We start from the raw sequence: 27,618 nt of genomic DNA, 5'->3' as shown, positions 1-27,618 counted from the left end.
CATTCTATCTGCTAAAATGCAATTATCCCTGCCTCCCACCCTTAACAGATTGGTGTTTTATGTACACTGTATTACTTGGAATTTCTTTACTGTCCTACAATATTTGACCCTTTTTTGGCGGCACAATTTATTTATTGTCTCTCTTCCCAAATAAAACCGAGATTGGAAATATTATGTCAAATATAATAGGCCTAAGTTTGATTCTCGTCGCGACGGGAGGAATCTTTATCTGGACGATTTCAATCGATGGTGAGTTAGCCAATCTCATACGGAGGTAGCAGGGTTTTTTCACCGGAAACTCGGGTTTTTCATCCCGCATACAGACAAATCGGCCCTTCAGAAAACACGCAATTTACAGACAAAAAAACTAGTTGTGGTAGTGGTGGAGGTGGGTGGTAGATGGCGTTGATGGAGATGATTTGTAGTGGAGGTTCGGTGTAGTGGTTGAGACAGTTGTAGGTATCCTCCCACGATGAGTCTTCGTACTCCTTGGAGGTGTCACGAATAATAATAATAATAATAATATTTATATTTTTTAAATAACATTTATTAAAATAAATATGACATTTTGTTGAATTTTTTCTTGACAATTATTCATAAGACTATTACACTTTTTTATAAAATCTTTATCAAGTAGCTTTATTTTTATCCTCCTACATGTTTCGCCAATCTGTTTCTAATACAAAAATTGGTATTGTGCGTGACAATGTGCGTGTCTCGTTAACGTGGTTTATTCGTGATGACTCATGACGTAATTGTTATGAAAGTTCATTTCTTTGATATTTAATGATCTGATAAAAGTTTTCCAAATTTCTGGTAAAATTAGACCTTGATTCTTGTTTAGGTTTTCAGTTTTATGGACGACTGTAGCTGCTTCTTTAAAGGTTCTTGAATGGTAGTTATATTCTATGTATGGCATAAGGCTCTTATCCCACTCAATGTGATGGTTAGTAGAGGCAAAGTGGCATGAAAGGCCTGAAATGTCTTGTCTGTTATTTCTGACATATCCTATGTGTTCTTTCTTTCTCGTTTTTTTTTCTTTCTTTCTTTCTTTGTAACGAGAAAGAAAGAACACATAGGATATGTCAGAAATAACAGACAAGACATTTCAGGCCTTTCATGCCACTCTGCCTCTACTAACCATCACATTGAGTGGGATAAGAGCCTTATGCCATACATAGAAGATAACTACCATTCAAGAACCTTTAAAGAAGCAGCTACAGTCGTCCGTAAAACTGAAAACCTAAACAAGAATCAAGGTCTAATTTTACCAGAAATTTGGAAAACTTTTATCAGATCATTAAATATCAAAGAAATGAACTTTCATAACAATTACGTCATGAGTCATCACGAATAAACCACGTTAACGAGACACGCACATTGTCACACACAATACCAATTTTTGTATGATTTAGAACCATCGGTTATAACCTAGTCTGTAACCTTCATTTTGTGCTTACTGATTTGTATTCCCTGAGGATGCCAATAAAAACAGATTGGCGAAACATGTAGGAGGATAAAAATAAAGCTACTTGATAAAGATTTTATAAAAAAGTGTAATAGTCTTATAAATATGACATTTTGTTTTCATTCCTTGCAAATTAAATTATATGGGCCGCACATTTCAATTTTAGGAACGATTCTTTTTTTAATGAACAACAAATGATAGTAGTATATGGGTCACTTCTGACAAGATCAAGATCAAGATAAGATAAGGAATCATGACGTGATAGCTTGATAAGAAGATGACATCATTATGGGCGTGATGACTTGAGATTGGAATGTTTGGAATTTCTCTGGGGCATATGTGTCGGTGAGGTAAGGTCTTGTGTTTTGGTTCGTGTATGGAATTATGGGTAATGGTAGAGATAAGGATTTGAGTTGTGATTGGTGGTGCACTTCTGACAAGATCAAGATCAAGATAAGATAAGGAATCGTGATGTGAATGTTCGTTGTTGTCAGATGAAGATAAGTGACGTCATTTGTTAGTTGTAAATAAGTGATGTTGTTGTTTTGAATGGAAAGGGAGATATACTGTATTAGTGTATAAGGAATCGTGTCGTGATTGGTGGGACATTCTGATAAGATCAAGATCAAGATAAGATAAGATAAGGAATCGTGACGTGGATGTTTGTTATTATAGATTTTGGAATGTTTGGAATTTTGCTGGGCCCCTCGTCTGTCAGGGACATCACGTGGTGTGTTTGGGTCATTTATTGCCTTGTAGGTGATATTTAGAGACAAGAATCGTGACGTTATGTGTTTGGAAATTTCTGGGGAACATATGTCTCTCTGTGATATCACATGGTGTTTTGGTTTGCCTATGGAATTGTGGGCGAAGTTTTTGAGATAAGATATCTTGGAATTTTCCCAGGGTGATACACATCCATCATTGTCGTCATGTTTTGTTTGTTGTCTATAGATGGGTGTACTAATTTCCAATACATTATGGGATATTTCTTTCCTGTTAAAGGGTGGAAATTCTTAGAGTAGAGTAGAGTCCTGATGGCGGCCGTTTTTAGGATTTTTTTCTGAATAATTTAATTATATATACTAATGTCACTCAAACATACAGTTTTGTTTTCTTCTATAGATCGCTGTACTAAATTTCCAATACATTTTGGGGTATTTCTTTCCTGTTAAAGGGTGAGAATTCTTAGAGTGTTTCGAGCTTTTCTGAATAATTTAATTATATACTAGTGTCCCTCAAACACACACACTTTTTTTCCATAACTCATCTGTATTTTCTTCTATATTCATATTCTAATTCAAATTCATATTTTATTCATAATTCATCCGAATATTTTGATTTGTCTAAAATTAAGATCTTAAAGTTCAATAAATAAATAAATAAACAAATCGTGTATGAATTCACGGCGATTTCGAAAGTGATCTTACTTAAACATACATAACACATCATGTTTGTTCTTTTAAGTTTACATATCTCACAGATATTATTTACAATGCAATATGCAGAAATAGGAATTTACAGATATTATGAATGCATAAAAACTATCCAGTATTAGAATTACGCTTACCGAAACATTCGAGCATTGATTATTGAAATTACAATTATCAATTGTTATGTTTAAGTTAAAAAAAAAATTAACTTACTTTTTTTTCCAGAATGGGAACAACTTACTACTATGCTTTTCTGAATAATTTAATTATATGCTGGTGTCTCTATGGTATTTTAAAATAAATAAATTAAAATAAACGGACAGTTAAATGGATTACAAAACCTTTTCTATGTATTCTAGAAATTCTAATGATAATTTAAAATTACTTACAGCTTTCCAGAATGGCTCTTCTAAATATGAATATTCCAAAAAAAAAAAAAAAAATCCAAAATAGTTGAATTTTATATCCACACCACAACACAAACACAAAAACCACAAAGAACGAAATTTCTGTAAATACTGTAACCTGAAATAGTCGAGTATTTCGTCATTTAGATTTCAGCCCGTAGATGTTATGTTATCATCATGAGCAATATCTCCCCAGCGAACGGTTACTACAAATCGCGGTTTTCTTCAAAGGGGTCTTTCATGAAGATGACATGAGTCTCATCTGTAAATTGCGGTATTGTTCAAAAGGTATCATTTTCCCAAGTTTGGATGTTTCTCAAATACTTACATATGACTAAGTGTTTAGCCTTGACATGTTTGCGATGACACATATCCTAAAATTATTCATTTTTCATTCCCGTGGGAAATTATTGCTGTAGTAAATTAATGCTTACATTTATTTTTTTAAAACCAATATTGACTATTAATTTTACCTGCGATTCCTTGTGCTCTTAACCTATTTTTGTAACTGAAATTTATTTATTTTTTTCTTTAGCATTAGTAATTTTAAATAATGGATATGTAACAAATAGAGTTTTGAACTCGCCGTTGCGTTTTCTTTTAGAAATTTCTTTTGCCACCACAAAAAATAAATAGTTATTTCTTATTATTTCAAATGAATATTAGCTCTGGAATATATTCTTGGTTAATTATTAGATATATGAAGAGCCAAAGGCTTCAATTCAAGGCTTAATATTGCCGAATTGAAGCCTTTGGCTCTTCATATATCTAATAATTTATTAGGACACCTCTTGGCAATACTCATGGAAGGGTTGTAAGTTCTGTTCGCTACAAACTTGATATTAACTAGGTCTGCCTACTCACTGATGAGACCTCAATAAAGGTTGAAACCGGTCTGGGTAGTGACCTTCTCTCATAATGTAGAACAGAAATACAGCTCCTAAGAGCTAAGTTCACATTATGGATAATTATCAAGAATAGTGATCGGAGCTTGCTCCACCTTAGATATGAGTTGCCTCAGCTTGCACTACCTTTAGGGTCGGTTGCTGCAGTATCCAGGTATTTGCTTACGCTTGGAAACGCTGAACTTTATATAGTTTCTACTATATTTGGCATGAAACTCTTTGAGTTTCTTATTCGGCTGAGAAATGATATGGGTTGTAATATCCCTTAACTTAAACAATATCTTCTTATTGTGCTATCTTCTATCGAAGGTCAGCGACCATCTTGGCGAAAAAACTGCGCTCTTGTGCTAATCTGAGCAGTTGTGCACTGCTCTTTCCTGTCCACGTCTTGATGTTGTCAAACCATGATATTCTTTTTCTTCCTCTAGTTCCTTTGCCATCAATTCTTCCTACCAAAATAGTTTGTAGAAGTTGGTATTTGCTGTTTCTCATGATGTGTCCAAGATATGATGTTTTTCGTTTCTTGATTATTTGTACAAGATGTTTAGCTTTGCCAATGGATTTTAAGACATCGTCATTGGTAATTTTTTCTGTCCATGATATCTTTAGCATTCTTCTGTATAGCCACATCTCAAAGGCTTCGATTTTCTTGATGGTTGTCGCCTTCAATGTCCATGTTTCAACTCCATAGAGTAGAATAGACCACACATAACATTTCAGCATTCGGCATCTGACTTCCATGTTTAGGTCTTTATTCTCATTTTCATGAAGGACTGCCGTGCAACTTCAATCCTTGTCTTTATATCTATTTCTGGATCCCACCGTTCATTAAGCCAGCAACCAAGATATTTATATCTTGACACTTGATCAATATTTTTCCCATTGAGTGTCAGTTTCATTGATGAGGCTGGATGTTTGCTGATGATCATGTATTTTGTCTTGTTGATGTTTATATTTATTCCCATTCTTTGGTTTTCTATGTATACTCTGTCAACGAGTTTTTGGAGATCCATAATGTTATCTGCAATTAGCACGGTGTCATCTGCATATCGTAGGTTGTTAACAATCTTTCCATTTATTGTGATTCCCTCTGGACATTCTTCCAATGCTTTTTTAAAGATTACCTCTGCATATATGTTGAACAGGAGTGGTGAGAGCACACATCCTTGTCTCACTCCTCTTTTGATGTTAATATTACTGGTAGTAATGTTGTCTAATTGAACGGTAGCTGACTGATTCCAATACAGATTTGTTATTAGTCATGTCTTTTTCGTCTAGCCTTATTTGTTGAAGGATTTCTATTAAGTTGGTGTGTCTGACTTTGTCGAATGCTTTTTCAAAATCAATGAACACATAAAGACAGATTTCTGTTTTTCTATGCATTTTTGTATCAATATTTGGGTACAGAAAATGGCCTCTCTAGTACCAAAACCATTCCGAAAGCCGAATTGTGTTTCACTTAGAGTTTCTTCACTTTTTCTATAAATGCGATTCTGAATTACTTTCAAAAATATTTTTAATGTTTGGCTCATTAGACTAATAAGTCTGAAGTCACCACAGGAATTCGCTTTGGGTTTCTTTGGGACAGTGATAAATGTAGATTTGAGCCAATCTGATGGAAATTCATCACTTTCATATATTTTATTAAATAGTTTTTCAAGAAGTTTGATGTTATCTGGTTCGATTAATTTTAAAAATTCTGTTTGCACACCATCTGGTCCACTGGCTTTTCCTGTTTTACTTGTTTGTATAGCATTCTCTATTTCGCATTTCATGATTGCTGGTCCTTGAATGTTATCTTTTATATTTATAGGCTTCTGTCTAGTATCATTGAAAAGTTCTGTTACATATTTTATCCAAATCTGTGCTTTATTCTCTTCTTCTAGAACTATTTTCCCATTTTCGTCTCTTAGAGACACTATTTGTTTTTTCCTCAGTTTTCCGGAAATTTCGTTGATTTTCTTATACAAATTGAAATTATCATGTTGTTTCTGAAGCAGTTCAATTTCAGTACATAAATTTTTCATCCAATTTTCCTTGGCTTCTTTTATTTTTTTCTTGATGATGTTATGTGTTTCTGTATACCTGGCTGGGTCTTTGTTTTTATACATTCTTCTTGTATCAATAAGAGAAAGAATCTCATATGTCATCCATTCCTGTTGTTTTATATTATTCACATAACCTACTTCTTCAATACTTGTTACGATGGCATTATTTAAGCTATTCCAAAGAGATTTCACACTTTTATTTTCTTCTATGTTAATCTGTTGTAATCGCAGGTTAAGCTGTGTCTTGGCACTTTTATTTATGTTCGGGTCTTTCAGTTTTTCTACATCAATTTTCGTTTTCTTCTTTTGTGATTTTTTAGCTGATTTTAATCTAAGACGTACTTCTGCAACTATGGGATTGTGGTCTGATGAGATATCTGCTCCAGGATAAGTCTTTGCACTCTTTATACTACTGTGGAATCTTTTATTTATCAGTATATAATCAATTTGATTTCTGACAATATTATGTTGGTTATCTTGAGGCGATTTCCAAGTGTACAGTCTTCTTGGCGGAAGTTTAAACCAGGTATTTGCTATTGTTAGATCTTCATCCTGACAGAATTGGACTAGGCGATCTCCTCTGTCATTTCTGGTGCCTAAGCCATGTTTGCCAACAATTTCTCCATCACCCCCCTCTTCCCATTTTTGCATTGAAGTCACCCATCACTATGTTTATATCATGTTTCTTTGTTAGGTTTTTAATCTCTTTTAGGTGTTCATAAAACTCTTCAACATCTTCTTCACTTTTGTCAGCTGTGGGTGCATAAGCTTGGATGATATTTATGTTAACGGGGTTTCCCTTAAGTTGTAACAGCATTATCCTTTCAGAAAATGGAATCCAATTTATTACTGATTTATTGATTTCTTTATCTACTATTACAGCTACACCATGTCGATGTTTGTTCTCATCATTCCCAGAGTAATACATTGTCATATTATCTTGTTGACACTTTCCAGATCCTGGCCATCTTGTCTCGCAAATTCCCAAAATCCGGATGCCCAGCCTCTTCATTTCTCTTGTGGCATTTCTTAATTTGCCAGCTTCATACAGAGTTCTGACATTCCAAGTTGCAATTTTAAAAGTGGACACCATTTTGAGCCCGGAGATTCTTCGCACCCCTGTCCCATTTAAGGGACGCCGGGAACTTGGGGCCAATTGTAAGGGTTTGCTCGCCATGGTGGTTGTTCTGGAGATAAGGTAGAGCAGTAGTTTCTCCGTTTGCTTTCTGCTCCGCAGTATTACAGACGTACCAAATATAATCATATTGCCATCTGTAAATCTCTGATCACAATCTTTTCCATCATCATTTGGCTTCAACCTTGTGTCAGTACGGACAATGATGCTTCCCAATGTCAGGGGCGGTGACCCCAGCAGGTACTTATTTAATGGCGGCACTACTCGCCATGTCACCGAGTTGTCATTGGGCTTTGTGAGGTTTTAAGTGAGACAGAGTTGCCACTTCTGCTCCCCAACGCCCTCATAGCTCAGTCGCTGTTGGTCCACGGCTGCTTATTCACCAGATTGCTCTGCTTATATCGCAGCTAACCACCATATCTGAAGGCTGTTCCCCGATCCGCCACCTGGGGACGCACCTGGTAGTAGTCAGCTCTGCCCCAGATTATAAAACAATATACTTGGTTAATTTCTATGTTACCTTTTATTTGACTGTAATATTATTAACAAATCATCATCATCAAATTCCTGCCATGTACCCTCAAGAGGTGCACAGGATATGACAGTACTACATGAAAAAATTACATCATTACTACTTCCTATCTACAATTTTCCTCCAAATCAGTCTGTTACTTGTCAAGACTCCAATATTATCAGATCTTATATTTCTATTGTCTAAGGCACTTTGTACAGTATCAATCCACCTATACCTTGGTCTTCCTCTGGGTCGTTTTCCTGCCAACCTGGCAGAGAACACTTGTTATGCTAATCTTTCCTCTCCCATTCTATTTAAGTGAATATACCACCTGAGATTAGCTCTGCTAACGTATTCCTGGATGCTGACAATGCAAAGTTCTTTCCTAATATCCTCGTTTTTAATATGATATTGCCATTGATGCCATCTGTTCACGCCACTAATATTTCTCAGGACTCTCATATCTGCGGTCTCTAGTCTTTGGTCAAGCGTTTTATTTCTGACCCAGCTCTCAGATCCATAAGTTAAAACTAGTTTGAATACTGTCTTGTATACAGCTAATTTAGTGTTCCGACTAATTTCTTTGTTATTCCATATGAATTTATTCAATTAACTTCCCACCATACCAGCTTTGCTGATTCTGTTGTCTATTTCTATATTTAATTTACCATCTTCAGTAAAAATCGTGCCTAAGTAGCTGAAATGTATTACTTGTTCCACAGGTTGTTCATTCAAAACACAGTTGACAGTTGACATTTTCAATGATTCTGCCTACTTTCATTGTCTTTGTCTTTTTATTGCTGACCTTCATACCATATCTATTACAACAGCAATTGAATTTAGTCAGAGAATCTTGCAGACTTGTAGCGGATTATTTAGAAGTATAACATCATCCGCATAAATGTTAAAGCAAAGAGCTGACATTAACATCTCCAATTTTGATATCATGTTTAATAGTACTTTCCTTCAAAATGTGATCCATATAGGTAATAAATAACAGAGGAGATAATGTACATCCTTGTCTAACACCAGATTTAACATTAAACCATCTTCCTTTAATTCTAACTGCTGACTTACATCTCAAATAAAGACTAAGTATTGCTTGATATAATGCCCCATTGACACCTCATATAACTGCAGCATATTGAATAGCTTCTCTCTTGGCACCTTGTCATATGCCTTTTTCAAATCGACAAAACTTAAATACAGATCTTTGTTATATTTCCATGCTTTCTCGACTATTTGTCGTAAAGTGAAGATCTGATCCTGACAGCCTCTATTTGGCCTGAATCCTGCTTGTTCTTCACCAAGCATTTCTTCCACAATTTTTCTCAACCGTTTCTCAAGTATACTTGCATAGATCTTGCCAAGAACATTCAGTGGGGAAATACCTCTGTGATTCTCACATTTAGTTTTATTTCCATTTTTATATATGGGTCCTATGAGAGCTCTACTCCAATCATCGGGAATTCGTCCCTCTGTCCAGTCTTTCTGAACTATGCAATGCAGCCACTGTAAGACTTTTATACCACCATACTTCAGCATTTCTGGTCGAATAGCATCTACTCCTGCTGCCTTTCCACATTTCAAGCCTTTGATGGCTTTTTCTACTTCAAGTATGGATATGTATTCCTGACTGCATGCCTGGTCAGTGTTTTTTATCAGTGTGCTGTCATCACTGCTTGTTTCATTTAGCAGTTTTTCAAAGTAATTACTCCATACTTCAAGGATATCTTTTTCTACCGTTTTCATGTCACGTTTATCATTTCTAACTCCTTTTAGAGCACTCTTTCCTCCATTCGTAAGCTTCTTCGACAACCTCCAGAAGATTTTGCCACCTTTTTGATATTTATTTTCTATATTCTTGCCAAAGTCCTCCCATGACTTTTGTTTAGCTAGTTTTACACAGTGCTTAGAATTCTTGCATTTGTCTCTGTATTCTCTAAGATCACAACTTGACTTATTTGACAGAAACTTTTGATATGCTTTCTTCTTTTCCTTCACTGCCTCTTTAACTTCCTGTGTCCACCAGGGAGTTCTGATTTTTTTATCCTTGCAGACAACCTCACCACATGCCTCTCTGGCAGAATCAATCAATGTTTCCTTCAGAGTTTGCCACTGAATCTCCAAGGTTTGATTCCTGTTCTCAAACTCTTCCATTTTCTTTTCAATAATCTTTCTGTATTTTAGTCTACAGTTCACATCTGAGAGCTGCTCAACTTTTATTCGCTTTAAAACTTTCTTGCATGTTATTCTTTTCAATATGAAATCAATTTTATCTTGCTCAAGACTAAATAGTGATCACTTCCAATTACAAATCCTCTGTACACTCTGGTGTTCTGCACCAGGGAGAAAACATCACTGTCAACAATAACATAGTCAATGAGACTTTTCTTATTCCTAGCCTCTTCTCTCCATGTGAATTTGTGCATATTTTTATGTTGGAACATGGTGTTAGTAATAACCAGTCCATGTCCTGAGCAGAAATCCAACAGATATTTGCCATTACTATTATCTTCGCTCTTTTCTCCAAATTTTCCTATGTATTTTGTATGTCTCACAATCATTTCCTACTCTGCTATTTAGATCCCCAACAAGGACCAACTTTTCATTTTTCATTGTGTCAGTTGCTTTTTCTAAAGCAAAAAAAAAAATTCCTCCACATCTACCTTAGTAGAACCTTCTGTGGGACCATGGGCACAAAAAAGTCTCATTGTCCAATTCCCCATTCTCATATTTGCCCACATTACTCTACTTGAGACTGACTTCCGTTCAAGAAGATTAGTCTCATATTTTGTGTTGAATACTATGGCTACTCCTTCTTTTCCTTGATTGTCATTGCCTGAATATAACATTTTGTATTTATTTCTCAGAAAGATCTCACTGGTTTTGGTCTTTTTTGTTTCAGTCACCCCTATTATGTCGATCTGGTACTTATCTAATTCCTCAGCTAGCTCCATTTCTTTGCCATTGATGCTTCTTACATTGATAGTACCGATCTTTATCTCTGATGTTGAGTTGGGGTTTGTTTTCAGATTTGTTCCAGTAGCTGACTTTTCGCTGTTCACCCTGGTACCCTGGCGAAAACAACAGGGACCTTGTTTAACCGGGAGACGCCCCAACCGGCATGAAATTTTTTCATGTTGTACCATAATTTTTTATTTTGGTTTAACTAATAAGAATACAATTTGGTCGGCTAAATCCCAAATTGCCAGCCCATCCTCGTTCATTCAGTATCAAAGTAGATACCCAACAGGGTGCACCACGAGAAGGTGAGGATTGGACATTAGGTCAGAAGCCCTGGTCGGTTCTCCGCATTCCTTTAAAGGCTATGTGGAGGTCTCCTCTCAGTTATACAGCTTTGACCCTTAAGCACCCCATTATTAACAAATTGATTTGTAAAATAGCCAAATTCTTACAATATTGTAACTTTTCAGGTGAAATCTTCTCCACTAAAATTCTGGCTATTAATTTATTACCCAATTATTTCTTTTGGTTCCAAGAGTGGACAGTTTCATGAAATGTTTGAGGGGTTGCATGAACAAATAAGTCTTTTAATTGACTGAGTCAAAAAAAAGTCTGGTTACTTTGTGGCATGAAATTTCACAAGGAAAAAAAAACGTTATGGTCTTACTTAAATTTGTATAACACATCAATGACACCTAATTTGTTCATTTAAATTTACATATTTTATTTGAATGAAATATTAATTACAAACTGTATTTACTGAATCTAACATACAGAAAATAAATAAATTGAAAAATACATCAAAGGTTCTTACATTTGATATTGTGTGTCTGGAAATGACACCATGCCTCCCTAAACCTTCTGTGTATTCTTTTGTCAGCAAATATTCACAAACAGTTTTTGTAAAATGTTCGTAAATGTCCCAAAATAAAGAATCTTTATCGAATTGGATAAAATATTGAAAGACTAATTTTACCATTGATGAATTTAAATGATTAGCGATAATTTTCCCCATTATACGAAGGAAATTCAGTTTCCAAAAATAGTAAATGATTATCAATGTCATACAATTTTGGTGAAAATCTCTCCACTTCTTCACAACTAATAGAAAAAACTTTACTTCCATCAGCTCCTATATCATCATGTATTAGTTCCCCATCTTGGCATTTCAGAATATAACACTCACCGAGGTCCATTTTGTAGTCAACTCTCCTTTGCAAGTAGCCGAGGATATCAGACCACTTCCTGCGTAACTTTTCCCAAGTAGTCCTGGATAAATACATCACAATGTATGTATCTTCTAAAATAATAATCGGTTTCCATCCTTTTAGAGCTAGGTGAAGAGTTTTTTCTCATGCTATTTTCCTGAAGAAAGAAAATTTCAATGACTTTTGTGGCTCACCCATTATTTTACTTTACTTTCCTGGATACCAATCACCACAACACAATACGATAGCTGCACAGGATGAACGAATTGCCATAACTGCAAAGATACTTGACTCGTTTGTTTTTCCTTATAGTACGGTTTACCTGACCCTTAACCCTAACCATTCCTTCCAAAATGATACTTTTGCAAAGATGATTCATGGACATGTTTCTACATGCTGATGGATATGATGTTGATGTGAGATTATCTTATTTTGAGACATCATAGGGCAAATCGTATCTCTGTGGCTTGAAGGGTAGTCTATATTATTTGTCCTTATTATGTTAAGTATTTTATCCTCAAAAAGTGTTTGATGTTAGACCATGTGACTGTTTCTCTCACTCATATGTCCGAAATTGTTCGGATGGGAAAAAAAATAGCATTAGGTGGTGGAAGTGAAAAGGTCATCAAGAGGGTGACAGAGGATGTCTCCAGAAGATGTATGCTCAGCCTAGTGGAGATGAGCAAACCCATCTTTTGCAGATATCTTTTAGTGATGTCACCACCAACTGATACTGATAACTATTGGAGGGGAAAAATAGCATTAGGTGATGGAAGTGAAAGGGTAGTCAAGAGAGTGACAGAGGTCTTCCCTGCAATAATCCTCTCATTCCCTCTCCTCCAGAAGATGTTTGCTCAGCCTCGTGGAGATGAGCGAGTTCATCATTTGCAGATATCTTTTAGTGATGTCACCTCCAAGTGATACTGATTACTTTTTAGGGAAAAAAAAATTTAAAAAAGCTTTTTTTTATTTTATGATAACCTTTTAGGAAAAAAATTAAAAAACGCGTTTTTTTCTTTTTTTGGATTTAATACCAAGGTTTTAGTAATACAGAGCCTTATCAACTTTACCTATACAAGTTGCTACAAGGTGTTTTTATTTTGAATAAGAAACTCTGGAGGAGATATAGATGTAAATAAGTTTTTTTTTACCTTGGGAAATGTATATTAGGGTTACCAAGTAATTTTATAAACTTGGTTAGTTTACTACTAATCCCAAGTAAGCAAACAGATAAGTTTGCACCTGAACGTAGTTCAACTCTAAAAACTTATTTACATCTATATCTTCTCCAGAGATTCTTATTAAAAATAAAAACACCTTGCAACAACTTCTATAGGTAAAGTTGATAAGGCTCTGTATTACTAAAACCTTGGTATTTAGGGTCTAGCTACTCACTGCGGACACCTCAAAAAAGGTTGAAACTGGTCTGGGTAGTGACCCCACCCATAATGCATTGCAATATACATCTTTGTATATTGCAATGTATAGATTTTTACAAAAATGTATGAGATTGATAATTATAAATGTCATACATTTTTGGTGAAGATCTCTCAGCTTCTTCACTACTACAGTAATAGAGAAAACATTACTTCCACCAGCTCCTGTATCATCCAGCATTAAGTCCCCATCTTGGCATTTCAGAATATAACACTCACCGAGGTCCATTTCGTAGTCAACTCCTCTTTGCAAGTAGCTGAGGATATCAGACCACTTCCTGCACAACTTTTCCCAAGTGGTCCTGGATAAATACATCACACTGTATGTGTCTTCTAAAATAATAATTGGTTTCCATCCTTTTAGAGCTATGTGAAGAGAGTTTTGTCTAGTGCTATTTTCCTGAAGAAAGAAAATTACAATGACTTTTGTGGGTCACTCATTATTTTACTTTACTTTCCTGGATACCAATCACCACAACACAATACGATAGCTGCACGAGATGAACGAATTGCCATAACTGCAAAGACACTTGACTCATTTGTTTTTCCTTATGGTACTGTTTACCTGACCCTTAACCCTGACTGTTCCTTCTATAATGATACTTTTGCACAGATGATTCACGGACATGTTAATACATGCTGATGGATATGATGTTGATGTGTTTTTATCTTACTTATTTTTACTTTACTGGACACAAAACACCACAAAGCAATACAATAGCTGCATTGCTGGATAAATACATCAGAGCATATGTGTCTTCTAAAATAATAATTGGTTTCCATCCTTTTAGAGCTATGTGAAGAGTTTTGTCTCATGCTATTTCCTGAAGAAAAAAAATTTCAGACTTTTGTGGTTCACTCATTATTTTACTTTACTGGACACAAAACACCACAATGCAATATAATAGCTGCATGGGATGAATGCTTGCAGTAACTGAAAAGGCTCGTCTCAAATGTTATTTCTTTATAGTGCTGTTTACCACACACGCTACCCAGACCATTCCTTCAAAAATGAAACTTTCATGCAGATGACTCATGGACATGTTTTAGCATGCTGTTGGATATCATGTTGATGTGTTTTTATCTTACTTTGGGACATCATGAGGCAAACTTTATCTCGAATGGTATTCAATATTATTTATCCTTATTATGTTAAGTATTTTTATCCTCAAACAGCGTTTTTGATGTAAGAGCATGTGACTAGTAGTGTCACTCATATGTCTGCAATTGTTGGGATGGAAAAAAAAGCGCATTAGGCGAAAGGGTAGTCGAGAGGGTGATGGTGGTCTTCCCTGCAATGCTTCCCCATTCCCCTCTCCTCCAGAAGATGTCTGCTCAACCAAGAGGATATGAACATGCTCCCCATTTGCAGATATCTTTTAGTGATGTCACTTCTGACTGATACTGATAACTTTGGAGAAAAAAATCATTACTGTGAAATTAATGCCAGGAATGGAGGAAAAAGTGGGGAAATGTGATATCATGTAATTAGTTATTTTAGAAAATTTTCTAATGCTACCTATTGACATTATTTGTGTTATCTGTAATCATTCTGTTCACATACGCGAAAACCCAAACTGTTAGAATTTTGTGACATTACAGGGAAACAGCAGATAATTTAACCTAAAAACATGACTTAAACTCTTAAAACATTTTTGTATAGGAAAAAAGATGCACACTGCAGAAAACACAAATACAAATTTTGGATTTCTCCACACAAAGTAAAATAAAAACATATCAACATCATATCCACCAGCATGTGAAAACATGTCCATGAATCATCCGTGAAAGTTTCATTTTTAAGGAAAGGTCAGGGTAGGGTAGGGTATGTTGAAGATTACTGTAAGGAAAAACAATTGAGTCGAGTGACTTTTCACTTAAGGCAATAGTTCATCCACTGCAGCTATTGTATTGAGTTGTGGCATTTTGTGTCCGGTAAAGTAAAAATTAATGGGTGAGCCACAAAATTTTCCAAAAGTTTCACCCATTATTTTTACTTTACCGGACACAAAATGCCACAACTCAATACAATAGCTGCAGTGGATGAACTATTGCCTTAAGTGAAAAGTCACTCGACTCAATTGTTTTTCCTTACAGTAATCTTCAAATTATTTGATATTTGCATATTGATTCTAAATGTTTGGAATTTTGTAACAGAAAGGTAACATAAAATATAAGATCAGAGTTTATATTTATTATTTATTTGTTATTTATTATTATCATTGAAATAATAATAAATAACTATTTATTTGGGGTGCTAAATGAAGTAATGTAGATGAATGAAGGAAAAAGAATATGAAAAATCTACAGTGGGTGAAAAATACGAAGTTTCAGTTATCATTGGTATTATTGATGTTCAATTTCTTTTCAATAAGAGTTCAACTTTATTTCCTAAAGGAATTTGTATTTCTGATGGAATTATTGTAAGATATATCTTAGAAAAATCACCTTGCAGTTGAAATGAATCACTGAAAGAGTTAAAAAACAGAATTCATGGTTAACAAAATATAATCATCAGCTGAACTGGGAAATTGGTTCACTATCTCTGGACAAACTAAGAGATTGAATAATAGAATCAATATGCAAATATCAAATACTGCTTGCCAAAGGAAGAGAAAAATCAAAAACATTAACGATTTTAATAGGCAGACCTGTTGTTGATTTAAGTGATCTGGGTTGCCTAAACTTGAAAAAATTCTGTATCCTTTTATATGTTTTTGGAAACATAACGAAAGATTTTGTGCTTATATTAATGTTCAAAAATATATGTATTGGTTTATAAAAAATAAAAATGTAGCCCTTAATTTACTACAGTAACAAATTCCCATGATCACAAATGAATAAACTATCAGATGAGTGTCATTGTTGAAAACCACGTGATTGCAATTCCACAACCATGGGAAATCATTCCTTTCGGACAACAGCACAAAATTAACAATAAGATTAAGGGAAAAAAATAGAGTGTATTTTTCACTTTATTTATTTTCTGTATGTTAGATTCAGTAAATACAATTTGTAAATAATATTTCACTCAAATAAAATGTGTAAATTTAAATGAACAACTTGGTGTCGTTGATGTGTTATGCAAATATAAGTAAGACCATATATATATATTGTTTTTTTTTTTGGAAGTCACAGTGAATTCACACACAATGCATTTATATATTTATTTATTTTGCTCAATTATTCTTGTTAGAATATGTAGTTAAACTGAATTTTAAAAGTAAATTAGAGAAATACCAATCAATTTGGAAAAAAAAAAAAAATATATATATATATATATATATATATATATAGAACTATATCAAAACTCTGCATCGAGAGATGCAAATTATTTCTTATTTGAAATAATAAGAAATAACTATTTATTTGTGGTGGCAAAAGTATTTTCTAATAAGAAAATGCTAATGGAGAAATCCAAACCCAAACACACAGGATGTCACACATAGGGACAAGAAAATTATGACCGGAAATAAGACATCTTAAAGATAATACAAATGAAAAATCTACATTGGTGGGGGAAAATTAATTCACACAATTTATTTATTTATGTTTCTCAGTTATTCTGGTTACAATATGTAGTTAAACTGAATGTTAAACGCAAAATAGAGAAAAACAACCGATCAATTTGAAAAAAAAAAAAAAAGAACTATATCAAAACTCTGCATCGAGAGATGCGAATTTTCGGGTCACAGGCGAATATATTAGTCATGAAAAGAAACGGTGAATTTTATGCTCACCACCGTGGGGGGAAAACTTAGCTTGATGTTTGTAACAGAGAAATTTAAAAAGTATACTAGAGCGCTAATATTTATTTGAAATAATAAGAAATAACTATTTATTTGTGCTGGCAAAATAATTTTCTAATACGAAAACGCTAATGGAGAAATAAAAATCCAAACATAGAATGTCACACATAGGCACAACAAAATTGCATTTCCAATTCAACTGTTTGATGTCACTTTGGGCAGAAACCGTGGGAAAAACATAGCATGACCCCAGTGCGAATGAAATTAATGAAGAGTTCCAAACTGACAGAAATCTAAAGAAACAAGAGTCACTCGATTTTCAGGTTATTTACAGTAATTTCGATCTTTCAACCCTTGTGTTTTGTGCTGTGATTATATGGTTATAGTTCAACTATTTTGGAACATCTATGTGCATTCAGAAGAGCCACTCTGGAGAGAATGTAAGTTAATCTAAATTATCATTAGAATTTTTCTTGACTACATACAAAAGTTCTTGTAATCCATTTAAATCTCCGTTTAGTTTATTTTTTTAAATGGCATTTCGTTTTTCATTCAAAAAATAACTCGTTTTTATCTCTAAATGCTGACGCCATCTCTTGACTCTAAAGTAAAAATTCCAATAGCCAAAAACTTTTGTAATAAAGATAACAATAATTAGAAAAAAGTAATGAAGTTTAAGATATTAAAATTTTAGATTCTTTTTATTAAATTATTTAATATTTTAGATATTAAAATATTCTGATGAGTTATGTATTTGGGGAAAAAAGTGTTTGAGGGGACAGCAATGATAGCCTATAATTAATTATTCAGAAAATGTCTAAATGTTGCCACCATCTCTTGACTCTAAAATAAGAATTCCCATACTCATCTACCGACAAGAAAAATGTATATGTGTGTGTGTGTGTGTGTGTTTGAGGGGGGGACAGCAATGATAGCCCATAATTAATTATTCAGAAAATGTGTAAGTGCTGCCGCCATCTCTTGACTCAGCTAAAAATGCCCATACTCAATAACAGGAATGAAATACCAGCAACCTGTATTGGAAAATTCATACTGCCAACTATAGACAACTGAAAACACAACGTTATGACAATGACAGATGTGTGTGTGTGTGTGTGTGTCACCATGGGAAATTCCAAGATTCAATACTTTATCTTATCTCTAACCACACCCACAATTCCGTACACAAACTAAACACACAACGCGATGTCACAGACAGATGGGGGACCCCCAAGCGAAATTCCAAACATTTCATACTTTATATTATCTCTGTCACCCACAATTCCATACACAAACCATTTACTTATCTACATCTCATAACAATACACATCCAGGACACTGACCTTCGCTTCCCCAATTCAACCTACCACAATTTTGTTCAGAGTGTCCCAGCTATTACGTCACTAATCCTTATCCACTACTATAACTTTCTTTTCCATTCAAATCCATGACGTCACTTATTTACAACTAACAAATTACGTCACTTATCTACATCTGATAACAACACACATCCAGGAAACTGACGTCGCTTCCCCAATTCCCTCTGCCCCTATTTGGTTTAAACTGCCTCACCAATCATGACACGATTTCTTACCTCTAACCATCTCCCACAATTCCATATGCGAACCAAAAAACACGAAGTGATGACAATGTTCCCCAGAAAAATTCCAAAATCAGGACGTCATGCACACAATCACACACAATGACGTCATCATCTTAGCAACCAATCACGTCACGATTCCATATCTTATTTTGATCTTGATCTGGTCCAGAGTGCATCCCCTACTACTTAGGTCACTCAAGGAATAAGGACTGACAGACCTATTCCATGGGATTTTCGGTTTGGAATGCCAACATGGTGAAGTGTGGGTCTGCACGTAAATGAGGATAAGGTTTACAGCTGGGTTGGGCAAGTGGTCAGCGTATTCACTTTCCAATGAATAGGGTGCATATTTAAATAGATGCTCGTGATTGTCTTTAGGTGGATGCCATTGCTTGGCGTGAAACCACCGTCCGCTTATTTGATTCGAAAATTGTTCCATTTTTGGTCTCCAGAGCGGGTATCCAGAATAAATGGGTGAAAAAGAAATAAAAATGCAAAATTCTATAAAATTAAAAAAGAAAAATCTTAGTGAATTTTTTTTTTTTTTTCTGTCGGGATGATTATTGAGTTTGCCTTAATTTTTAGGCAAGCTACCGAGCACCTCATTCGTTAATAATTCTTTCCCAACTAAAATGCTGTTCGCGTCTTACACAATCGAAGCGTTTCAGAATGATGCACTGCAAGGAACCATTTCTTGTGTCAGTGCGAACAGGAGTAGCTTTATGTATAGAAAAAACGTTGTTATTCGGTAGTGCCAAAGCGCTGCCCCTGGATGGCACCGGCTCACTATTGCAAAGTTAAGACGCGGCAAAATGATTAAAAAAAAAAAAAATGAAAATTACTTTTTATGGAAAAACAAATTGCACAAAGTTTTCCACTGCGTTAAATGAACAACGCAATTAGCTCTACGATTATTTGAATTACGTGATTGATGCATTGCGCTTATTACATATCTTTATAAACATTCAACATACAATGTATTCCTTTATTTTACTTCACTGTTAGGCTAACCTTGGAAATTATTCAAGGAAAAGAAAGTGAGAAGTGGAATGCATTACTTTTCCTTGACAAGAGGAGCAGCGAAATCTTACCAAGAAAACGGGAAGGTTGTCTCAACACACACTTTTCAAACCACTGCAGTAACCGTTAAAGTGCGAAGCCAAATTCGGCCTTGCGGAAGGATCAATGAGACATTAACCGAATCGAGTAATGGTTGAGAAAAGCAGCACCACGCTTGGTGACAATTTTGCCCAAGAAAGGTTGCTCATTGTAATGTTCGGAATGTTTTTATCGTAATTACGGAGCAGAAATAGAAAGGAGTGCGGTGGCTCCATGAAAAACTGGTGTTTGTCCTCTCCATGAAAAATCAACTGAACTCTGCTTTGTGAACTTGGTGTGGGACGTGGCTGTCGTAATTCAAAAACTTTGCGTGTATTCGTTCGCGCATCGAACAATAAGAAGAGACAGAAACAGACGAACAAATTTATGCAAGAAAACTTAATTACAGACACTCAGATGTGGTCTTGACGGAATGCTTTCTATAAGCCACACAAGTGAGGCATTGAAGGAGCACCTTGGGGATGGTGTTCATATATTTATTTCTGAATAAGGAAGGAGGAATCCGACACAGAGAAAGAGTGAAGACCGCTTTGTTCGTTTTGATTAGGTTGCTTTCAAACTACGTCGCGTTAGCAGCGGAGGTTCGCAGGTCCCTAACGGAACTCTGCTGGACCCTGAATATTCGGATCACCGCGGTGTCCAGCTGCGCGTTGCGTTTTCTTTCTTTCGCAGTCCTCTTCTCCGAGCTCGACCGTCTCGGCTGATCTGCACTTGCTCGGAAATCGGCAAAGGCGATCTGGATGAGTGGCTCGAGTCCGCCTGAGGATTTGAGACACCAGCTTCGTTTCCGCTGTGTGCTGCAGTCAGTATGGAGGCCAGGATTCGATAGCAGTCCAGAGTTTCTGGGGTGGAGACGGCGCGGCCCTGCGAGAGACCGGTGGTAATGTCCGAAGAACTCCGACACACTACGGTCCTCACTGGTAAAACAGCAACGGAACAAGACCGCAAAATTTCAGCTCGAGGAGGTTCAAAGTGAACGAGTTGGGCAGAACCTCCGAATGCGATCTGTCGAGGCAATTGACCCCCGGCGCCTGCTGAACACCACCGAGACACTTGCTCTAAGGGAATGACGAGCACCGATTCTTGAGACAAAGTGCCAACGGTCGGAACTTCACTGGTCGCTGGTGGACAGCAGCTTTTGGTATCTGCAAAGAAAAGGAAATTCATTACAAGGAGCCGCACTCACTCACACCCTCCTTCTCTACAGGGTTGATCCTCTCTGATCAAATAAAATTTCGTTTATCCAAATTCAGCTCCGTCTTGGAGACGGACCTGAATTTCGGTAAAAGGCACTTTTCTGCTCTCAAACAAAACGAATCACATCACACGACAGATGTCTTTGCGAACGTCTTTACTTGGAAGATGAATTTCGTAGCACTGCGGGAGAAAATCGCCCTATTTTTAGTGGACGTCTGAAGTGGCTTAAAAAAATTCCACGTTTGCCTCGGAAGAGCACCGTTTACGAATTATCTAACGAGTCACCCACTAATTCATCGCAAGATTTGTGAAAGTATACTTGAGAAAAGGATAAGAAAAAAATTATGGATAAGAAACTTTGAGAAGAACAAGCTGAGTCGGGCCAAACAGAGATTGTCAAAATCAGATTTTCACTTTAAGGGAAATATTTGAGTAATTGTGGGAATATAACGAAGATCTGTATTTAAGTTTTGTAGATCTGGAAAAGGCATATGACAAGGTACCAAGAGAAAAGCTATTCAAAACGCTACAGTTGTATGGTGTAAATGGGACGTTATATCAAGCAATACTTTGTCTTTATTTGAGTTGCAAGTCAGCAGTTACTGAAGAAAACACAGAAAGATGATTTGATGTTACAGCAGGTGTGAGAAAAGCGTGCACATTATCTCCATTGTTATGCATCATATATGGCCCACATTATGAAGGAAAGTGGTATTAAACATGATATCAGAAATGGATATACTGCCTACTCTATCGGGTCTTCTTTCGTATACACACGCGTGTACATTGAGAGTGCACTTTTGCCCCTCCTTGTCTTGTTAGCTAAACGTTCGTTTCTCCTGCGCATGCCCTGATGTATTGTCGCATACGGGCGTATCAGTCGTCGACAGTATTTTACTGAGACAGCCGTTGAACAACTAGAACTGGACATCGACTGTGATTTCCATACTCCAACAACTCTTATAACTGCGTCGCATACATCGGAACACGACCGTCATTCACACACAAGTGATGAATTTACCGGATAAGCAAATTACGTAAAGCAAAATAAAGCATTTATTCGAGATGAGTATTTCATCACAGTGTCTGAGTTTTTAGTGCGCTCTTGGATGCTGGCGTCCTCTCCAGGTACTCTCTACGAGCAGAGGAATGTTGCATTAGGGATTCTCCCTTATCACCACTATCATCCAATTATTTCATGAAAGTGAACATTTGGAAGAACAACTCTCTCTCTCTCTGTGTGTGTGTGTGTTCACCATTCATTCTTATTTTAATTTTTACCTGCACTTTTACCTGCATTTACTGTACGACAGTCATCTGTACTCTGTCAATTCATATTGACAGATCATAAAAAAATACTTAAGCAAGATTATATTTGAAATAGTGCTGGAGGAGTTATGGTCAAGGAAGAGTTGGAATTATTCTGTAAAAGGTGGAAAATAACATTTTCTTGAATTGAAACCAGTCTCCCAGAGAATTACAATTCTTAGATTGAAAATCAGTAAACAGTATGATTTAAAGATAATGCAAATCTCCGCACCCACGTGCAGTCATTCAGAGGAAGAAATGAATAGTTTCTATGAGGATCTTCCCAACACTCTCGGAAATTGTCACTGGAAAATAATAATGAGCGACTTTAACTGCAAAGAAGGCATCAAACAACAGACAGAAAGTGTTTAAGAGGTATGGGCTAAAGGAAAACGAGAGAAGATAAGACTTATGGAATTTGCATAAAGCGAGGAATTGTGTATGGGAAAAACGTTCTTTAAATCGCGTTCTAAAAACGAAAATGGACCCGCAGTGCACCAAATGGAGAAACGTTTAATGAAATTGATTATATTATGGATGGAAATACTAGCAGACATATCAGCCAGTTTAATTATGATCATAGGCTGGTGAGCACAAGATGAAATTAAAAGCCAAGATTGAAATTGTTAATGGAAAAAAAAAAAGCACGCACACTAGAAGGTGAGCATATAATAGACCATAAAGAAAAATTTGAAGAATAGAACTTCTAGAGAAAAATCTTATGGACATTTGATGCACTCAAAAAAAAAAAAAGGAAGAATTAAGGTAAAGGCGTCATAGAAGTAACAAAGATTATACAGAATCTGTGGAAATTCGAATGTTAGAAAAGAAATCAAAAAAGGACATTGGAAAATAAATCTTAAGGACAATTCAGAACATCACAGAAAACAAACAATCTCGGAAAATTATCAAAAAAGGGAAGGAAAAAAATGAATTCCAAAAGTGAAAAAGCAAGTAAAAGTACAACAAAACACAATACCGTAGAGAAGAAATAATTAAAATACGGAATGAGTTTTATAGGAAATTATACACAGGCAAGGAAAAAGATGCAAATCCTCCACTATATTCAGATGAGGCTGATACAGAACCACCCATCGTGATGGAAGGATTACGGAGAGACCTCAAGCAAAGAATAATCGAAGTCCGGGAGAAGATGGCATACTAGCAGAGCAGAACACATAAAATCAGGAGGTCCACAGTTTCATAACGTCATAATGGATGCGTTCAAGATATTTTAACTACAGAAAAAAATTCCAGCGCAGTGGCATAAATCCTTGATTAACTTATAAAGCAGCAGCAGAGATGATACCAATAACTGTGGGCCAACCAGTTTGCTATCACGACCGTACAAAATGTTTATGTCGATTATATTAAATAGGATCACAAGGTTTTTGGATGATGCACAGCGATATGAACAAGAAGGATTCAGAGAGCAAAATTCTCTATAACAGATCATATCCGTACTTTTAACCAAGTAAGAGGCAAAGTTGGTCATCGTAATACCAGACACACGAGCGCACACACTTTGCGAATAAAAACAATATTTCAAGTGATGGCATTCGCTTTGAATAAAGAATACCTGTACGCTATTCATTATTATCCTGAAGTCATTCAGATGAAAAATGCTTTAATTAAGACTGATCGAACCACAGACACCTCAGTTCATATATCGTCATCGGTGTGTTACAGTGAAAATCAAAAATTAACACCGACGAAGGGATGGGGATTGGAATCTCTCCTCCTATGCAGTTGCGAGACAGCTAAGTTAAAAACGGTGCTGTTATGATCAGATGAAGTGTGTGTACGTGTGATTAAAAAAAAAAAAAAAAAAAAAAAGTGTGTGACATAAGTATAAGAATGACGATCGCAATAAAATACTCACGTTCTGTTTTATTTCTCCTTAAATATTTGCTTTCGGGATTATACTCAGAAGTATGTCATTAATAAACAGAGAAGTTTCTCTTACCTTCAGAAGTTATTATTATTATGTGACACCTCCAGGGAGTCCAAAGACTCGTCGAAGGAGAGTGCGCCAATAGCATCGAACGATTGATCTCCTGTCAACTACTAACAGCGCTCAAACTTGTTTAACTTTTTGCTGAGCCATTAGTAGCAGAGGCTCTACCAATCGACCAACCTTTGCTGGCTATTATTACTATTATTTAAAATAAATAGGCTTCATTTCGGCGATGTAAACATTCTTTAAATTAAGGGGATATTAAATTTCACATTGTTTCAAAACCGAATAAGAAACTCAAAGATCGGAATCGAAGAGTTTCATGCGGAATATAGTAACATAGTAACAATAAAAGTATCGGCGACTACTAGCGTAAGCTAAAGCATGTAGTCCGAGTACGTAGTAAACTAGGGCAACTCGTAGCAAAGGTGGTGAAAATTCTCATCGCTATTCTTACTATTTTCCATAATGTAAAACCCATCTCCTAGGAGATGTATGATGTTATACATTATGGTGGGAGGTCACTACCCAGACCGGTTTCGATCTTTATTGAGATCTCATCAGTGAGTAGCTAGACCAAAATATAATACTAAGGGTATAGAGAAAAGACCTTATATACTCTGCTATACGAGTTGCCAAAAAAGGTGCACCCATAAATTATTTGAAATAAAGAGCCAATAGACTTCGTTTCGGCGATGTAAACATTATTTAAATTAAGGGGATATTAAAAATATTAAATAAAGGGGATATTGAAACTCTTTGATTCCAATCTTTGAGTTTCTTATTCGGTTTTGAAACAATGTGGGATTTAATATTCCCTTAATTTAAATAATAATATTATTATTATTACATAACACCTCCAAAGATTCATCGTGGGAGGGTTCTATCCAGTGGCGCACTCAGGATTTAATCTTGGAGGGGGGCCGAGCGCTCGGGATTAAACCTTTGGGGGGGGGGGGAAGAGTTGAGTAGATGTTTTGCGAATACACACTACACATCGCATACGACCTATAAGTGAGCATCTGCAGTGATCGCTAATTCATAAGTAGCACACAACATAAATAAAAAAAAAAAAATTTTAATTAGGAAAAGATTTTTGGAAATTTTTCTAGTGTTTTTTCCTTTTCTTTGGGGGGGTGCCCGGCCCCTTCCCCCCCTGGGTGCGCCACTGGTTCTATCAACATCTCAACCTACTACTTATTTCTTCAACTACACACAACGACATCTAACATCCATTCCCACCAACAATAATATTTTTTGTTCTGTAAATTGCGTGTTTTCATGGCCGATTTGCCTGTACATGGGATGAAAAAAATTCAACGTCGTGTTTTAGTGGCTACTGGGAAAATAATAGCCGTGATTAAATCACATTACACGTGGTACGGGGCTTGTTCAACGACCTTCACTTCTCTACGGCAGTGTTTTGCAAACTCCGGGTTGCGATCAGCAATTTTTTAAAAATTTCTTTTAATAAAAAAACCCCCAGAAAATATCACGTAGTTCGTACTTTTAAAAACCTTTGATCTGATTTCTTCAAGTCTCACAATAAAACACAAATAGATGCCACGCTTTTCATACATCTGCTAAGCGCCAAATAGGAGGAGGGAAGTTTTTACATTTGCCTTTACTAGAGATCGCAAGAGGTTCTAGTGTTCATATGTTGTTTTTAAATGTTAATAAAATCATATTTGATATTAAATTTGTTACGTTTTTAATTTTACTTTATTATATATGGTAAGAGCAAATGTACTGTTTGGTAGCATTTTTGTTTCAGTTAAGAATATAAAACTGTGTGTGTGCGCGCGCGTGCGTGCACAGGTCGCGATTTGAAATGTATTTCTTATTGCAGGTCGATGTGAAAAAAAATCTGAAAAACACTGCTCCAAGGTGTTCACAGACGACATAATAGCTTTATCGAACGGTCGCGAGATCCCGTGGAATTTGTCGTTGCATTAATTTTCATATTTCTTATCATATAGAGTGAATAAGATTATCTAACTTCGTCTTTACGCAGCCGCTTTTAATATAAAAATGAGGCTAAAAGAGCTCCGTCTGGGAATAAAAGGCTTCAGATGATTTATTTATGCTTAATCGTTCTTTATTAATTATATGTTTAACAGCTGTTCGATTCTACTCGCCGAGTTTCTTGTCTAGAGAATCTTTTTACATCTAACCGTGCCAAAGTTAGACGGCAGTTCGTGCAGGTCATAGGATTTTGTTTAACCTATGGAGTCAGACATATCGACAATACAATTTACACTATTTCAGACAGCAACACGAATCAAGGTTTTAGAATCACCAGACGGTGGCACTCGCTCAGAAGCCTTCTAATTCATCGATGGCCATATGTTCAACTATCAGTGACAACCAAGATCTTGGTTGTCACTGATACTGATTTCCAAAAGTTACTTAGCGATAAAGGAGCATCACCTACTTTATTTGGGAAACAAAAGGAGTCAGAGGAATTTTTGAAAATTAAATAAAATGCTAATTTCCATATTTATTTTTGTTTGTTTTTATTTTATTGCAAGTCAATTAGAAACTTTTCAGAGATCAGTGGTTTCCGTGTAAAAATGCGAATGCCAATACCGAGCCTCTTCAATTTCCGCGCATGGTTCAGTGAGATATGGGATGGGAACAGTCTTCATGAAATGTCTAGTCAGTCAGCTCTTTTCAAAATCGTGGCTCCAGCCAGACGAGCCCCATAACTGGCCCTTTATCGAACTCCGAATGGTACTTTGTTTTTCCCAGTGTGATCAACACTACTGACGATTACTCACCATCAGCATTCTTAAATAGTTGCTCAGAACAAGTGGCAATGCAAGTGACAAAGTATTTTGCATATATGCTGTATAAGGGATGTTTACGTAACATCCCTTATAATCTACACAAAGATTTCTACTTCAGTTGTCAGTATGTATATTTATATCAAGGTAAATTAGAAGTGCATCATTTTACACTATACTACACCAAGTGGTGGCATTCATAACATACATTATGGTTATAATGTATAACAGTTTAAAATGTATAAAAGCACCTTGTATAGGTAAAGTTGATAAGGCTCTGTATTACTAAAAACCTTGGTATTTCAGGGTCTAGCTACTCACTGAGAAGACCTCAAAAAAAGGTTGAAACTGGTCTGGGTAGTGATCCCCCCCCCCACA

General features: G+C 35.8%; 1 protein-coding gene across 2 annotated transcripts in view; it reads right to left on the bottom strand.

The window, feature by feature from the left end:
- Positions 1-20,341: 20,341 nt before the first annotated feature.
- Positions 20,342-27,618, bottom strand: part of LOC150095180 (calcineurin-binding protein cabin-1-like) — a 1,028,489-nt gene continuing 1,021,212 nt past the window's right edge. For both annotated transcript variants that reach the window (XM_090411711.1, XM_090411712.1), the window contains exon 43: positions 20,342-21,137. In XM_090411711.1, coding sequence (XP_090267837.1) covers positions 20,620-21,137 — 518 coding nt within the window. In that variant the 3' untranslated portion in view covers positions 20,342-20,619. The remainder of the gene's footprint in view (positions 21,138-27,618) is intronic.

This window comes from Typopeltis vanoorti, chromosome 21 (assembly GCF_054136105.1).
Source record: "Typopeltis vanoorti isolate ZY-2024b chromosome 21, IOZ_Tvanoo_1.0, whole genome shotgun sequence".
NCBI lineage: Eukaryota > Metazoa > Arthropoda > Arachnida > Uropygi > Thelyphonidae > Typopeltis > Typopeltis vanoorti.
This window is presented reverse-complemented; position numbering and strand designations above follow the sequence as displayed.